The sequence below is a fragment of the Cavia porcellus genome, unplaced genomic scaffold, assembly GCF_034190915.1.
Source record: "Cavia porcellus strain 051 isolate PalLab524CR breed Dunkin Hartley unplaced genomic scaffold, mCavPor4.1 scaffold_42, whole genome shotgun sequence".
NCBI lineage: Eukaryota > Metazoa > Chordata > Mammalia > Rodentia > Caviidae > Cavia > Cavia porcellus.
In genome coordinates this window covers 5,093,257-5,111,247 of record NW_026947525.1, presented here as the reverse complement: position 1 = coordinate 5,111,247, position 17,991 = coordinate 5,093,257, and the positions used below count along the sequence as shown (strand labels likewise).

General features: G+C 44.2%; 1 protein-coding gene across 1 annotated transcript; it reads right to left on the bottom strand.

Moving 5' to 3' along the window:
* Nucleotides 1–529: 529 nt before the first annotated feature.
* Nucleotides 530–4,150, bottom strand: LOC106027158 (uncharacterized). The gene is given in 3 exon segments (XM_063243945.1): nt 530–562; nt 1,321–1,389; nt 1,391–4,150. Coding segments are annotated over 3 exon segments (2,862 nt in total).
* Nucleotides 4,151–17,991: the final 13,841 nt, after the last annotated feature.

Genomic DNA, 17,991 nt, shown 5'->3' with positions numbered 1-17,991 from the left:
GTTGTTTGAACAGTAGTAACAGGATCTATAGTAGGCTGATTATATTTTGGCTTTAGAGTAAAGTTTGGGCCTATGGGCACAAATGGGGCCTGCAGGGGAACCTTTTTTATGAGAATAAGGCTTCCCCTGTCTTTACCTGGCTCATAGACTCGAAGTCCCCAGGTGCGTCCTGTCAGCCAACCTGGGTCCTCAGGAGTGGTGACAGTGATATTTAGAACCTGACAGGATCTCTGACCGGCCGGTGGGTAGTTATCTAGGCTGCATCCCGGCGGCCCCCATGTCATTTTAAGGTGTTTATCGGGGAAGGCGGGTTGCCACCCTGTTGCAGCGGTTTCACAGCCCCAATAAGCACAAAAATATTCTCCTGGGGAATTACAATATGATCTACTCCCGGTTGGTGCGGGACAAAGATAAAAATGACTTTGCTTGGGACATTGGAGCCCTGGAAAGAACCAACAGGGTGTGGGCGCAAACCATGGACTTCCTGATCCTTCCCAGGTGCTACCCACACGTGAGTCCCCCCATCGTATTAACGACCATTTCCAGGGGCGATGGGGGCTAGCTACAGTGGGGATTATTAATATAAGTAATCCCATTAGAGCCCGGAGGGTTAAAGTCTGGGGTCCCATACGGGTCATCTTAGAGGGACACATAAGGGTAGTACTCTGAATAATCTCAGGGGGTCCTTCGGCGCAACTTTAGCTTCAGGGGGTTATCAGACCGTTTGAGTTCCCAGGAGCCGTCCACTGGTGCCGAGGCAGGCTTTAGGTGTGACGCGTGGATCCAAGAGGCGACTCCGTCAACCTTTACCGCTGTAGGAGTAGTCAATAGGACCTGGTACGGTCCTTTCCAGTGAGGCTGTAGAGTCTCTTGTTGGTGGCGCCGGACGAACACAAAGTCTCCCACCTGGTACGGATGTGGCGCGGGGAACTCACTGGGAGCATAGGCCGAGGCTAGCTGCGTCCACACGTCCCTCTGCAGGTTGTCAAGGGCGATGAGCCTGTCAGACAGGGAGGTTGGCAACAAGGCAGCATGCTCAGTTAAGGGAGTGAGATCTCGAATGGGGGGTGGAGTGCCAAAAAGGATTTCGAAGGGAGTAAGGTTAGGGGGTTTGGTAGACGGGGTGTTTCGCGCGCGAAAAAGGGCATACGGCAGGAGCATCGTCCAATCTTTTAAGCCAGTCTCATGAGCCAATTTAGTGAGGGTCTCCTTAATAGTTCTATTCATTCTCTCTACCTGTCCTGAACTTTGGGGTCTATAAGCACAATGTAATTTCCAATCAATCCCCAATATGTTGGCCAGTCCCTGACTTACCTTAGCCACAAACGCCGGTCCATTATCAGACCCTATTACCTTTGGCAATCCGAACCGGGGAAATATTTCTTCCATCAATTTTTTTAGTTACCACGGCAGCGGTTTCCTTTTTGGTAGGAAAAGCCTCAGTCCATCCAGAAAAGGTGTCTACAAAAACTAGCAGATATTTTAGTCCGCATCGGGCAGGCTTAACTTCTGTAAAGTCCACTTCCCAGTATTGTCCAGGTCTGGTGCCGCGTAGCCTTTTGCCGGGGGCCAGCTTGGCAGGGTAGGCATTGGTCAATTGACATGCCTCACAATTAGCCACCACCTGATTGGCGACCTGACGTATGGCAGTGGGGGATGCCCCTGGGAAGTCTTGGCGTTGGGCCAGTAGGCTTAGCTTTTTAGCTCCCAAATGAGTGAGCCGGTGGGCCTGTTGTATGTAAGCAGTCAAATCAGGTGTTTCAGGGGTTTGGTTAATCTGAGCTTTCTCCTTTTGAGGAGAATCTTTGACATCAGTCACCAACATCTGTGAGTCTCCCATGGCTGCAGATTTTGCTGCCTGATCGGCCAGGTTGTTTCCCCTTGTGACGGGATCAGTCCCTTTCTGGTGGCTGTTACAGTGTATTATCGCCACCTTCTGGGGCAACATAACTGCAGCGAGCAACTGGAGGATTTCCTGTTTGTGTTTTATTTCTTTTCCTGCGGAGGTCAGAAGCCCCCGCTGGCGGTATATGGCCCCGTGGATGTGGGCCGTTGCAAAGGCATATCGGCTATCCGTGTAAATGTTCGCTCGCTTTCCTTTAGCAAGCTCCAGAGCCTTAGTCAAAGCAATCAGTTCGGCCTTTTGGGCCGAGGACCCGTCCTCTAGTCTGGCTGTCCATATAACATTGGAATAATCAGTCACAGCCGCCCCCGCATACCGCTTACCTTGAATCAAAAAGCTACTCCCGTCAGTGAAGTAGGTCACCTCTGCATTGGGTAGGGGGCAATCCAATAAGTCCGGTCGTACTCCGGCCTCTTCTGCCAAGACGTCCTGGCAGGTATGGAGGACGGGTTCCGAAGCTTCTTCTGGCAGCAGAGTCGCCGGGTTGAGAGTCACCGGGGGTCCAAAAGTTATCTTGTCCTTGTTGAGCAAGAGGCTCTGATAATGAGTAACTCTGGCATTTGAGAGCCACCTGTCTGGAGGCTGGCGGATGATGCTTTCTAGCGTGTGCGGGGCAATGATTGTTATTTTCTGTCCCAAAGTCAATTTGTCAGCGTCTTTAATGAGCAAGGCAGCTGCTGCGATGGCCTTTAGGCAGGGTGGCCACCCGCTTGCCACAGTGTCCAGTCTTTTTGAGAGGTAAGCCACCGGACACCTCCATGGCCCAAAGGCCTGGGTCAGCACTCCTCTCGCCATTCCTTTTTTTTCTTCCATGAAGAGAGTAAAGGGCTTATCCACATTAGGAAGAGCCAGGGCCGGAGCGGACAGGAGAGCCCGCTTGATGGCATCAAAGGCCTGCTGGTGATCTTTTTTCCAGATAAAGGGAGATCCCCCCTTCAGTAACGGATATAGGGGAGCTGCCAAAGTTGCGAATCCGGGGATCCATAACCGGCAGAACCCCGCAGTGCCCAGGAACTCTCGTAATTGTTTTTGACTCTTTGGAGGGGGAATCTGGACCACAGTCTGTTTTCTGGCCTCAGTGAGCCACCTTTGTCCCCCTTTTAAGGAGTAGCCCAGAAAAATTACCTCTCGCTTACAAATTTGAGCCTTTTTTGCTGATGCCCTATACCCCAGGATAGCCAACTCACGTAAAAGGTCCTGAGTTCCGCTTGTGCAGTCACCCTCAGAGTCCGCAGCCAGCAGCAAGTCATCTACATATTGAAGAAGGGTGAGGCTTGGGTGTTGAGCCCGAAAGGGGGCTAAATCCTTATGTAGGGCTTCATCAAAGATGGTTGGGCTGTTTTTGAAGCCCTGTGGGAGGCGCGTCCAGGTTAGTTGTCCGGTGGACCCAGTCTCAGGGTCCGTCCATTCAAATGCAAATAAGGGCTGGCTATCTTTGTGTAAAGGCAAACAGAAAAAGGCATCCTTTAAATCCAGAACAGTATACCAAGTCCTTGACGGATTTAACCCGCTGAGGAGATTATAGGGATTGGGTACGGTGGGGTGAATGTCTTCTACCCTGCTATTGACCTCCCTTAGGTCCTGTACCGGTCTGTAGTCATTCGTCCCGGGCTTTTTGACCGGGAGTAACGGAGTATTCCATGCAGACCGACAAGGAGTTAATACCCCTTGGTCTAAAAGTCTCTGTATGTGCACCTTAATCCCTAGGTGAGCTTCTCTATTAATGGGATATTGCTTGACCCGAATAGGGGAGGCAGTGGTTTTTAAAGTAACCACTACAGGCGGTTGCTGGCTTGCCAGCCCGAGTCCAGCCGTCTCGGCCCAGGATTCTTTAAAATCAGTTAACCAAGCTGGGGCGATAGGCTGGGGATCCTGGTGGTCGTAGAGCCTATATTCATCTTCCAGTTTTAGGGATAACACCGTAACCATAGGTTGCCCAACCTTTGGGTTACGGAATGTCACTTGAGGTCCTTGGGGCTCAAAGGAAATCTTTGCCCCCAGTTTGGTTAATAAGTCCCGTCCCAGGAGGGGAGCAGGACATTCGGGAATAACCAGAAAGGAGTGTTTTACTTTTCCCTTGCCTAAGTCAACTGTGCGCTCAGTGGTCCACGAGCGATATTTGCTCCCGTTAGCCCCTTGAACTAATGATTTCTTAGTTGAAAGGGCCCCTAAGGGGGCTTGTAAGGCCGAATAAACAGCTCCCGTATCGACCTCGAATTCCACGGGAGTCCCCTCCACTTTAAACATTACCCTGAGCTCGGGGAGGGGATCCGAGCCCCGAAGTCCCTAGTCTTCTTCATCTAGGGCGAGCATGGGGGCTCGGGATCGCTGTGAGGACTGTCTTTCTCGTTCTTCTTTGGCCCGTTTCTTTTTTAACTTTTCACAGTCTTTGATCAGGTGTCCTTTTTCCTTACAATATGCACATTGATCAGGGTCTAATGGAGGGCGAGTGGGCTTTCCCTTTCCTGGCTCAGGTTTTCCCTGAATAACTGTGGCCAACATCTTAGTTAATTCCTTGTTTCGTCTTTTGTCCCTAGCTAACTCTTTCTCTTCCTCTGTCTCCCGCTTATAGTAGACCTTTTCAGCTTCCTTAACAAGATCCCTCAGAGTCAGGTCTTGGAGACCATCTAGCCTTTGGAGCTTACGTCTTATATCAGGGGCCGATTGTCCTATAAAGGCCATAGCTATCGAGCCTTTTCGGCCTTCCTCCTCAGGGTTAAAAGGCGTATATCGCCGGTAAGCTTCCATCAGGAGTTCTAGAAAAACTGAGGGAGTCTCAGTAGGTCCTTGGGTAACTTCTCTTACCTTGGCCAGATTAGTGGGGCGCCTTGCGGCCGCCCGGAGACCTGCCATTAGAGTCTGGCGATAGATAGAAAGATGCTGCCTACCAGCAGGTGAGTTGGGGTCCCAGTTCCAGTTGGGGCGCTTTAAGGGGAAGAAGTCATCGATCCGGTCTGGTCTCTGGGTGGGTCTGCCATCCTCTCCGGGAACAGCTTTCCGGGCTTCCAGGAGGATGCGGTCTCTTTCCTCGGTGGTGAACAGGACCCCTAGGAGCTGTTGACAGTCGTCCCATGTGGGTTGGTGGGAGAACATAACAGAATCCATTAGACCTGTTAGCTTAGAAGGATCATCAGAAAAAGGAGGGTTATTGTTTTTCCAGTTATAGAGATCTGAGGTAGAAAAAGGCCAGTACTGTAAAGCGGGCATCTGCCCTCCATCTGTCCCATCGTCTATCATGGGCCCATAGGGACGGAGAGGGAGGGCAACGACTGGATCCTCAGGCCGTAGCTTGCTCCGAGTGTTCTGGGCTGGGCCCGTGGGCCCCGGAGGTGTGGGCTCGGGGCAAGCCATCGCAGGGAGTGGGGGATATAGAGGGGACGTGGGTACCGGAGGAGAAGAGGAATTTAGCTCAGGTGAAGAGGGGGCTGACGGAGAAGCAGCACTCGATTCGGACGAGGAGGCTGGAGGAGAGAGTGGGTACGGAGGAGGTTGAGTCGGCTGGGAAGGAGGAGGCTGGTCATAGTCGAGTAAGGGTAGATCAGGCTGAGACTCGGGCAGGACCGGAGCCGAAGTGGGAGGTCCTTTCAGAGCTAAAAGCTTTGGTACAGATGAGTCAGAAGGGGGAAGAAAGGATTTTACCCATAATGGGGGTTCCTCCCTGAGGTCCTGCCATACCAGGATGTAAGCGACTTGATCAGGGTGCCCCCTTTGTCCGGGGCGGAAGATGACGTCCTTAACTGCTAGAATGAGGGCAGATGAAAAGTCCCCTCTGGTGGCCACCCCACAGAGAAAGCAGGCCACTCAGTCGAGCAGAAATCCTGCCACTTACTCTTCTTGACCTGCAAGGAGAGATTGTGAGCCCTCTTCCGCACCTCCGACCAATGGTCGAGGGTGAGGGACAATGGGGATGAGGTCGACTGTCCCATGACGTTCTATTGTCACAGGGCGGTTAATGCAAGCGCGGTACAACAAATAACCTAACACAGCACCCACGACACACAAAACAATCAGGCCGGCCACTTCATTCACATGCATACGCATCAGGTTCACTCCAAATGAGACACCTTACAGGGTGTCTCCAGATTGGCCCGGGCGGACCACAGACTGGGAATCGAAATCCCCCAGATGAGTCACCTCAAAGGGTGTCTCCAGATTGGCCCAGACGGACCACAGATTGGGAATCGAAATCCCCCAGATCGATAGGGAGACCCTATCGCAGACGGTGAACCACGGAAACCGTGTGGGGCGTCCCCCAGTCACCAGGGAACAGAGTACGAAACAGATAACAAAAATTGCCCCTAGATCGGAGCCGTATGGCTCGGGGCGTAAACACCGGTGGTATGAAAAGCGACCAGTCGTACTCACCTGTAGAGCCGTTGGGGTCACCTCCCGTGAGACGTGCTAATCTCACTGGCGCCTCCACGATGTTAGGGCCAACGCCGCAGGGAAAGAGACCCCAAGGACTCAGCTCTTGGTGAGGAAAAGAAAGTTTATTTCCATGCGCATGGGGTCCCTCAGGCAAACGTGTGCGGAGGGGCCCCGAGGGGAATTTGTGCAGGGTTTTTAAAGGTACACGCAGGAGGCAAGCAAGTTTACAGAAGCAAATCGCATTGGTTAATTTTGAGCGGCGCAGGACCTGGCTAATGCTGATTTGAGGGTCTGGGGCTGAGTAACCATGGAGACCGAGGGTCTTGGGTTGACCTTAGAGTGCCAGGTGCCCCCTGGTCCTGTTTATACAGTACATTCTTTTGCTTATCTCTATCTTTACAGAGAACAGAACATCTAGTGGTTAATGACTAGCAGAGACGTTCCCTTTGGCCCTGCTCTGATTATCTCCTGGGAAAGGTTTAGGGAGTGAAGCATTCTTTACTGCTCTGTTCTGATAGCTCTGGGGAGTTAGAGAGTTAGCCCTTTCATTCCCCCGCTCTGGGGAGTTAGGGAGTTAGCCCTTTCATTCCCCCGCTCTGGGGAGTTAGGGAGTTAGCCCTTTCATTCCCCCGCTCTGGGGAGTTAGGGAGTTAACCCTTTCATTCCCCCGCTCTGGGGAGTTAGGGAGTTAACCCTTTCATTCCCCCGCTCTGGGGAGGGGGTTGTAGCAGGGGGGTCGACTCTCACACTGCATACTTTTCTGGGTGACTTGCTGCCCTTCTGAATAATATTAGTTAAGCAGCTATACACTTATAGGTAGTTTGTAGTTTGAGACCCACACTGCACTCACATTCTGACTTTGCTGTATAAATGACCGCTGACAATAGATCTGTGGGCTAAACACTGAAGACCCCTCCTGCAAAGGCAGGGCTATTCTGTCTTTTTTCCAAGAAAACTTTTTGAACTTCTTTTGATTTGTGACTTCATTCTTCAATGCTGTGAGCCAACCAACTTGCTGCATTTGCCATCAAACAGGGTAGGATTATATTTCTCCTATTTCAATTTGAATATCAAACATCTGCTAAAGCCCATGATTCAAAGCCTTGATTTCAAGCTGCTTATTTGCTCTGAGTTTGACATTTCCATGAACTTTTGACCTCCTGTCTAGTAGACTGCAGATGTATTGGAGGAAGGAGGTCACTATTGTGATGTAGCACAATAGGTCCCATTCATAACTGTATTTCTCACTGCCTCCTGGGTAACACTTCATGACCAGCTTTCCTCTGCAGCATCATTCCATAATTCCCATTTTAGTTAAGTCAACGTTCATTCAGCTCTAATATTTTTGTTTTCTTTTAATAGTCTTTCTCTGTTCCTTGGTTTTTATATTTTTTCATTTTAAAGACATAGTCCCACTTTGTAGTTCTGGCTCATCTTGCACTCACTATGTCGGGTAGTCTGTCCTTGAATACATGGCCATTCTCCTGTTTCAGCCTCTTTAATGCCGGGTAAAGATGTGGGTATCATAACACATGGTGTTTGTCTTTTTTCTTCCCTCCTTTTCACTATTATTCTTTCATTATGGTGACACTGTATTTAATGTAGGTTCTTGCTTGTGTCAGTGAACATTTCTGGAGCTTGAGGTCAGTTTGTGAACAACAATATATGAATCCACACAGACAAAGGATAAATTTGGAATTTAAATAGCTGTGCTCAGAACCATTTCTCCCATTTCAAAACCTCCCCCATTTCAAAATCTAAACAAATGATCCTGGACTGGTATGTTAAGAGTTTTTAAAAGAGAGAATCAAAAAGAACATGCTATTGGAAACAATGTAGCTAGAATCTTATGTTAATTTTTGGTTGACACCTGTATCCTGTTTTTTGTTGTTGTAGTTGTTGTTGTTGTTGAGCAGGTTAATTTTTTTTCCTTTGGGAACAGCTCATTTTGCTTTTCTCATTGTACTTATATACTGAGTCATTTTCCATTTTCCTGGCTCAAATACAAGGCACTAGTTAAATGTAGGGCTCAAGATTGTATGATTTATGCCAGGCTACAACACAGCTAGGATACAGTGCCAAGCCTTAATATTTTTTACGTAAAAACACACATAATATTCGAATATTTCAATATTTGGGATGTTCAGCATTATAATAAAGCCTGATCTAGAGTCATGAAAGGCTAATATCACCAGGTCTCTCATTATTTTCCACTGATCTTTTTGCTCATCTTCCATAAATGCTCTCTTAATTCATAATACTGGTGCTCAAATTTGACACATATTCTTAGATGTGATGTCTCCCATTTTTGCAGTAGTGTAGTCTGTTATCCTCAGACAAGAGATAGGAACACGTCTTGTGATTCCCTACACTCCAATGGTGTTATGTGTTAATTTGAACACATTTCCTTTAAGGAAATGACAGTTAATGAATACATGTGTATCTCATGACTGTTTTCTCATCTTTCAAATAACATCAGGAATTGTTTCAGGGGTCAGGTTCACACCTGTAGTCCCAAACTTGGAACTCTGAGGTAGGATTACCAGTGTGAATTTACTGTACTAAGATGTGAGTCCACAGTCAGCCTGAACTGCATAGGTAAACCCTGTCTTAAACAAATAGGAAAAAAGTATCTATTATTGCTGATATCCATGAGAAGAACTCAATAGTTTGAAACTCTTAGGATCATACCTTTTAGGATACATCAGGTAGGTATAAAAACCAGTAAGACTATGTTTAAGGATATGGAAAACTCAAAATATATCATATTGCAAAGTCTTATACAGATTTAATGCAATGCCCATCCAAATACTATTAGTATAGCTCACAAATATAGAGAAAAATTTTCTAAAATTCATTTGGAAACAGAAAAGATCTAGAATACCAAAGACAATCCTGGGCAACAGAGGCAAGTCAGGAGGCATCACAATTCTTCACTTGCTATAATACTAGAAAGCTACTGTCACAAAATCACCAGAGTCCTGGCAGAAAAACAGACCTAATAATTTAAACAGACTGGAGATGGAGACACAACTACAAACACACTCTGCTACCTTGTCTTTGATAAAGGAGCCAAATATGTTCACTGGAAGAGAATAGCCTCTTCAATAATGCTGAAGAAAATGACATTCCCCATACTGAAGACTTAAACTGGGTATATGCCTATCACCATGAAATAGACTAAAGTCAAACTAGCTTGGAGATCTAAATATTACAACAGAAACACTAATGAGGCTTCATGAACAAAACACAAAATTTGAAGAATCATTTCAAAGAATTTCAAAGAATCAATCACTGGGACTCCATCTTATTACAAAATATTTGTACATCAAAAGGAATCACTAACACAGTGAAAAGACAATGCACAGTTTGGGCAAGGGATATCTTTCCATTTTCTGATAATCTCTTCAGTATCCTTTTACAAAGTACTGTAATTTTCAATATGTAAGTCCTTCACTTTCTTTGTTATGTTCATTCCAAGTATTTCATTTTCTTGGAGGGTATTGTAAAGGGTGTGGTTTCTGTAACTTCCCTCTTAGCTTATTGTGTACAGGAATGCTTTTGATTTTTGATTGTCAACTTTGTCTCCAGCTACATTATTGAATTTGGTTAAGTCTAAAAGTCTTTTGGTGGAGTAATTGACAACTTCTACATAGAATATCATGTCTTCTGTGAATAATGATGGTTTACCTACTTTCTGTTATATGATTATTCTTATTTGCCTCTTATCCCTGTTCTGCCTAATGTTTCCAGAGCTATATTGAATAAGAGTGGTGATAGTAATCATCCTTTTCTTGTTCTTAATTGTTGTGTGAAAGTTTTTATTTTTTCACCATTTAATATGATGCTGGGTGTATTTTTGTCCATGTTTGTTTTATCAGATTGAGGTAAAGGCTCTCTATTGTTATACACTGCAGGTTTTTATTACAAATCCGTGCTTGATTTTATCAAAAGCTTATCATGCATTTATTGAGATGATGACCATGTGAGTTTTGTTTTTGCCTGTGTTGATATAACATTTAAATTTGTTGATTTGCATGTACTGAAACATCCCTGCCTTCCTGGGATGAATCCAAGTTGTCAGGTTTTAAAATCTTCTTGATAATTTGCTACATTCACTTTGCTAGTATCTTATTAAGGATTTTTGCAAGTATGTTCATTAGGCAAACTTCCCTGTGGTTTTCTTTTTCTGGTTGTGTCTTTCTCTGTTATTAGTATCAGTGTAATGCTGGCCTCCAGGAAAGAGATAGGGAGAACTGCTTCTCTTTCAATTTCATTAAAGAGTAGGGGCCTTCAATTTTCTATACATTTCTTATAAAATTCAGCAGTAAATCCCTGAAGACTTAGACTTCTATATGTTGGTCAGTTGCCTTTTTGTTGTCATTGTTTGCTTCCTTTGAATGTATTTTCCAGACGGTTTTATTATGCACTGGTGTGGCCTTGAGCTCACATTGTAGCCCTGGTTAGTTTCAAACTCACAACAACCCTTCTACCTCAGCCTCCCAAGGTCTGGGGTTACAGGCATGCACCACCCAGCCAGTACCCAATAAAATTTAATTAGATCTTCAGTCTCATTGACAGATACTGCATTATCTAGAATTTTTATATCTTCTTGAGTCAGTTTTGGCAATTCATATGAATCTAGGAATTGATTCATTTGTATGTTATGCAACCTAGGGAAGCATGTGTTTTTGAAGTAGATACTGATGATCTTCTTAATTTTCACAGCATCTGTAGTTATCTTACTGTTTTCATTCCTCAATGAATGGTTTTGAGTGGTTCTTTTCTTCTTTTGATGTGGATGGCTAAAGGTTTATCAATTTTATTTATTCTTTCAATGAACCAACTCTTTGATTCATTAAATCTTTTTATTGTTTTTATCATCTGCACTGCATTACTTTCTTCTCTGATCACTATAGTTTCCTCCCTTTTATTGGCTTTGGGGTTTTCATGCCATTTTTTTTCTGGAAGTGTGAGGTGCAACAGTATATCTTTATTTATGCTCTTTCTATTCCCTGAAGAGAAATTTAAGTACTATTAATTTCCCACTTCAAACTGCTTTCATTGAATCCCATGAGAACCAAGGTTTGCATCTATATTTTTGTTGTGTTGTAGATACTTTCAGATTTCTTCCTTTATTTCATCTGTGACCTATTGATTGTTTGGCAGAGTGTTACTTAATTTCCATATATTTATGAAGTTTTTGTACCTTCTTTTACAATTATTTCCCAATTGTATTGCACTATGGTCAGGTAAAATGTATGGGGTAAGTTCAGTTTCTTTGCATTTACTTCAGCATGTTCTGTGGACTAGTTTAGGTGGCCTGTTTTAGAGGACCTCCCCTGCACAGCTGAGAAGAATGTTTATTCTGAATATGTTGGGTCACATACTTGGTAAACATCAATTCAGTTCATTTGTTCATAGATTCAGTTTGACTTTCATATTTCTTTGCTGATTATTAGTCTTGTTCATCTATTTGTGATAGTGGGATATTGAAGTCTCTTGGGTCAATTGTGTTATTCTTTGTTGCATTACTTTCATGTCTTTTAAAAACTGCCTTATATTGTTGGGTGCTCTTGTATTAGATGCACACATATTTATGATTGTTATCTTATCCTTTTAAAAACTTTCCATTAACATGTAAGTAGTGAGGCTCTTTATCTTTTTGGTCCTTCTTGGTTTGAAGTTCATATTGCACGCAAAGAGCATAACTACTCATGCTTTTTTCTGGGCCTCTGTTGCATGGAAGATTGTTTTCTGTCCTTTGACTTTCAGTCTCTGAATTTCTTTTTGAATTAAACATTTTTTCTGTATACAGCATATTTTTGTATCTTGTTTCTTGATCCATTTCACCCATCTATTTCTTTTGGTTGATGAGGTGTGACCATTAATGATATGCATTGCCTTGTCTTTGTTGTAATATTGTTCTGCTGTTGATTCTCTGCTTTTCTCCTCTGTTTAATTTCTTGTCCTGCCTGGTTGTTTCTGCGTTTTTCTTGGAATTGTGGCCATTTTTACCTCTCTCTAGTATAACTTTCATTACTTATTCTACGATGAGTTTTGCAGTCATATATTTCTTCAGTTTTTCTTTGTCATGGAAATATCTTATGTTTCCATTAATTTTGAAAGTTTTGTATGATACATCAACCTGGGTTGGATGTTCTTTCCTTTCAGGACTTGTACTTCTGTCCAACTTCAAGACTTGTTCTTCTGTTTCAACTACAGCTTTCTTCTTTACTTGAATATTTCTGTTGAGAAGACTGAGGTAGGTTCATGAACAAAAATAAAGGAATCAAAGCATACAAATTGGTAAATTTGGAATTTAATTAATAGAGTTCAGGACCACTCATATAGATTACCTGCCAATTTTAGAGTCCAAACGAGTGGCTGAACTGGAGACTTACAAAGCTTTTAAACAGAGAACCACAAAGTGACATCCCATTGGAAACAATTGAGCTAGAATCTTACATTAATTTTTAGTTGACACCTGTATCATGTTTCTTTTGTTGAGCAGGGTAATTTTTCTCCAGGTGATGCAGCTCATTCTGCTTTTCTCACAGGACTTGTACTCTAAGTCATTTTCCATTCTCTTGGGTTAAATATATGCCACCAGTTAAAAGCAGGGCTCAAGATGATGTCAGTTATGCCAAGCTACAACAAAGATTGCTAGGAATTTGATGTGCTTTCAATTCTAAGTGATCTGTGACTTTTCCTTAACAGCATTTTATACTGTGACCTTGTGCTGTATTTCTGGAATCTTGAATATTATATATGTTGGTGTAGTTTTATTTTGGTATGTCTGTTTGGAGTTCTATATGCTTCACTTATTTGTATGGCAAGTTCTTTAATCATGCTTGGGAAGTTTTATTCCATTATTTTGTGAAGTTTTTTATGGTATTTGTGTTGTCTCTGGCTTTCTCATTGACCCCAATCAATGTCATGCAATTCTTCTTTGATGCATTTTGTACCTGTTGGATTGATCTCTCATAGTCCCTTGCTACTTTTAAGATAGCATTGTTTTCATGACAACTAGTTACAATTTTGTCTTCAAGATCTGAAATTCTAAACCTAACTTTTGTTCAGTGTGTGCATATAATTTTAATCTCTTATAGGTTTTATATATCTTTCATATAGCATTAAACTTGTTGAACTCTTGTTTGGATCTCTTTCATGTGTTCCATTTCTTTGCTATGTTGGCAACCACTGTTTTTCATTGTTTTCCTATGTTCATCTATTCTTTTATTTATGTGTTCTCTAATATATTTGACTTAAAGTATGTTTTTGTATCTGAAAGATTTTCTCTGTAAAATTTTCCACTTTTTTTCAATTCTGGTTGATCAATGCAAACAATTTTGAGAACAGTCTGTAGTTGATGGGTTTCACTGTCATGCACCACATAGGATCTAATATGCATTCTGTATAATAAATAAACCATGTGCCTATCATCAGTGTAATCAATATACACTGCAAAGAAAAGTATATTGCATCAGGCAAGGGTCATTCAGGCAAATGCTGGCTCAAGAACAAAGCATCAACTGTCCTCAAGTTAAGACCTCGCTAATGGAGTTTCTGGGACCGATCTTTCTATCATAGGAACATGCACATTTATACTTTGCTGTATACACAAACTAACAGAGACACATGGAGATCTCACTGTGTGCTGAGTGTCCCAGATCCCCAGAAGCAGCCCACTCTTTTGGAGACAAGTGAATCCACACTGCCAATATCTGTTGATGACTGAGTCATGGAACAGAAAGAGAAAATGAAAAGCAAGCAAATCTTCTGGAGGAGCTCTCAGTCTGGCTCCAATGTCCTGCCTTTGTAGCTCTGTTCAGATCACTGATTCTAGCAAAGTGTTCAAAACTGCTGTCTCTTCTCTGACCACAGGCTACAGGCTCAGATGTGGATGTAACAGTGACAGCTGAAGGTGCCCCCTGCCCCTCTGTAGCTGCTGTCCAGCTACAGAGCCACTTGTCCTCCTCCACCTTCCTCCCCGCCTCTCCCACCCAGCTTTGAAGGCTGAGCTGCTACCAGACAGTCTGAGTGGAGATGCTTAGCAGGGCCTTGAACATATATTTATCTCGCACACAGCTTCTGTGTAACTTATCACGGGAAGGAAAGTTATAGTAAAAAGTGACATCTGAGTGGCAGGAATCTTGCTCTGTACATCATGACTCCAGCATCAATGTGGTGGGGATCAAAACACATAGGGTTCTTGCCACAATCCACAGCTTTTCACAACACAGAAGCCCTATTGCTGGTGGCACAGGTGCTTGCCTCACACCAGCACACTGGCCTACAACCTCACTGTGCAGCTGCACTTGGGAAATCAATTCTGCTGTGATTCAGGTGAGAACACAATGGAAGCCTGGCAACTAGGTGACCAAAACAAAATAATTTTTTTAATTTAATTTAATTTTTTTTATTTAAGGAGAAATGAAAAAAAACAGTGAAAGGGTACAAGTTATACAGATTTACAGAAGAAAAAAATGAACAGTAGGAAATCACTAGTTAATGGATTCTTCCCTGGCATCATTTTCTAAGCCCTGTGATGACATTTGCCTCACTTCCATTCAGCCCCTGTGCCAAACAGGTTACTGAGTGTCTCAGGTGTCCTGACCTGGACTGGAACATGGCTCTCCAAGCAGCAGATGTGCCGTTCCCCAGCTTGCTGCTCTGACCACCTTCTGATGGGCATCATTCCCGGGCTGTTTGGAGTTCTATATGCTTCACTTATTTGTATGGCAAGTTCTTTAATCATGCTTGGGAAGTTTTATTCCATTATTTTGTGAAGTTTTTTATGGTATTTGTGTTGTCCATCTTAGAAATATTATTATTCTAAGCATCAATGTGGTGGGGATCAAAACACATAGGGTTCTTGCCACAATCCATAGCTTTTCACAACACAGGAGCCCTATTGCTGGTGGCACAGGTGCTTGCCTCACACCAGCACACTGGCCTACAACCTCACTGTGCAGCTGCACTTGGGAAATCAATTCTGTTTTTAGAACATCATTGGTTGGCATCTGACCACCTTCTGATGGGCATCATTCCCGGGCTGTTTGGAGTTCTATATGCTTCACTTATTTGTATGGCAAGTTCTTTAATCATGCTTGGGAAGTTTTATTCCATTATTTTGTGAAGTTTTTTATGGTATTTGTGTTGTCCATCTTAGAAATAATTGTTCAAGTCACAAAATTAAAGCTTGTAGAGTGGACATTCCAACAATGATACTGCAAACAGTTCTGTTCAATGATCCAATAAACTCTGTGATATCATTTTCTATCTTATACACTTAAATATACATGCAGTTATATAGTTTAGAGCACTTTCTTTTCCTCTCTTTTGTATAATGACTATTACACATTTTGGGTTTCATTGCTCCCACGGTTCTTATTGCTACAAAATAAGTATTGATTGTGGCCATATCCTAAGGCTGGTCACTGAGACAAAGTCACATTGTACACAAGTGAGCCTTCCACCTGTCTCCTGTCAAGGTGCTGTCCAGTTCCTGAGGGACCCAGAGCCAGGCCATTAGAAGGCCGACCACACTGCCACACCTTATAATACCTTCCATTGCTCTTAGGACAGGACCGAAATGCATGAGCCCAGGGGGCAACAATTTGCACGCAGACACATTTGGGCTGGGGCACACTTATTTGCATTTATTCGAAAGTGTAGCACATATCTGAGGGTCCTGCTTCACGGTCTGGTGCACCCAGATTTTGTTCCCTGAGCAGATACAATTCTGCCCATATCATATGAGCCATTTCAAAGATACTGTATCTACCTGGATTCTGCCAGACAGGAGCACCTGCATTTGACTCCCCACATATCCAGGAACACATGCATCACACAGGGATCCAAACCTTAGGTCAGGTCCTGGGTTGCTCCACAATCAGATTGATCTTGATCCCCCAGTTCTGACCACCATGTCCTGAGGAGAACTCTAGAGCTTAGAGCCAAGAATAGAATTCCTGGTGGCCTCAGTCCCATGTTGTGAATCAAGCACAACACATTTTGGTTCTAGTTTGTTGTGGGTGACAACAAATCAGCCATACCTGTGGGTACTGGATTCTCTCTTCTGGGGGAGCGCAGAGCAGCTCCCAGTCCAGCCAGGGCTAGCACAAGCCCAGATGTGTGCTCTTGAGAGGAGAAGGGTGTATAAGAGGAGGATGGAGGGATACCTGGGGAAAGAGAGAATGGAAGCTGGAAGAAGAAGGCTAAGAAGTCCCTGAGCTGCACAATGGCTGGCACTTCATTTTGTCACCCATCATACCTTTTGGCTGATAGCACCAAACTGCACCAGCTATATTGTGGGCAGCTACACATGCAGTGTCTCCTCTTGTGGCTCCACCAAAAGGTTCAGAGAAGACTGGGGTGGACAAGGAAGGGCCTGGGTAGAAAAAGTCAAGCAGTCACACAATCTGTGTTGTGCTAATTCACTGCCAGACAGAGCCAATGTCTACTGCCACACTGACCCAGAAATAGCAGGCCAGGAACTTCCTTATTCAATGCAAGATGCCCATCCCAATGCCCTCACAGGCACTGGGGTCCACACATCAGAGAAGGGCTGCCCACCTCTGTGGTTTCCACAGCACCTGCTCCTGCCCTTGTTTTGTGCCCTCCCTCATGGTGCTCAGCTCCCAATGGTGCCACACAGAGGGGCCTGGATTTTTCCATGCTACCTGGCACTGATCCTGTGCTTCAGCTTGCTGTGCACAATACCAGTTCAAGTGACTCCCCTCAGGCTCAGGGAGTAAGGGAGGCCACACTCCCAGTTATATTGCTGCCATGTGTGAAAGTGAAGCCAAGAGATGCTATTGCCCTGGACTTTCAGCCCGGGAATGATGCCCATCAGAAGGTGGTCAGAGCAGCAAGCTGGGGAACGGCACATCTGCTGCTTGGAGAACCATGTTCCAGTCCAGGTCAGGACAGCTGAGACACTCAGTAACCTGTGCAGCACAGGGGCAGGATGGAAGTGAGGCAAATGTCATCACAGGGCTTAGGAAATGATGCCAGGGAAGAAGAATGAAAGTCAGTCTCCTCTCAAAAGGTGTACTCACCAAGGATTTGGGCTTTAGTTAGTCATCAATGCCATGGATCAGGGCACAGGGCGTTTGTGTTTGTTCACTGTGTCTGAGGTATGACAGTCCTTGCAGGCTCTTGGTAACAATGACCAAAGAGGATGAAGTTGCCTCAATGGACAATTCCATCAAGAACAAACTCCAGCCCTCCCAGTTTACAGGTAGGCCAGGAGGAGACATTCCCAAAGCAGTTAGCTGCTATGCAGGAGGGGATAGGGTTAAGCATTCATTCTTTGGGACAGTGAGGGTTAAGGAAAATACTACTAGTAACTTCAAATACCCCTTTAAATTGTTTACTTATTTCAGATGACATCCTCAAGGTAATGAGAACCACAGAAGTCTCTGCTTTAGGTTGAGGACTTCACTCAGCAGCTTCAACCTGCTTAGAAAATGCAACGTTGAGAGTTTGATCCATGCTACTGAAAAAACTAAAACAAAAATGAGAAATTACTTTAAACCAACCAAAAGAGCACACACACATACACACACTCTTGTAAGTCATCTAGAGTAAACAGTGTTTGTTACAATCACCCTATGAAACTGGCATAGCTGTGCACAACTGCAATTCCCATACTGTAGGAATCTGAGACAGGAACATCAGAAGTTCAAGCCTAGGCTGAAGAATATGGAAAC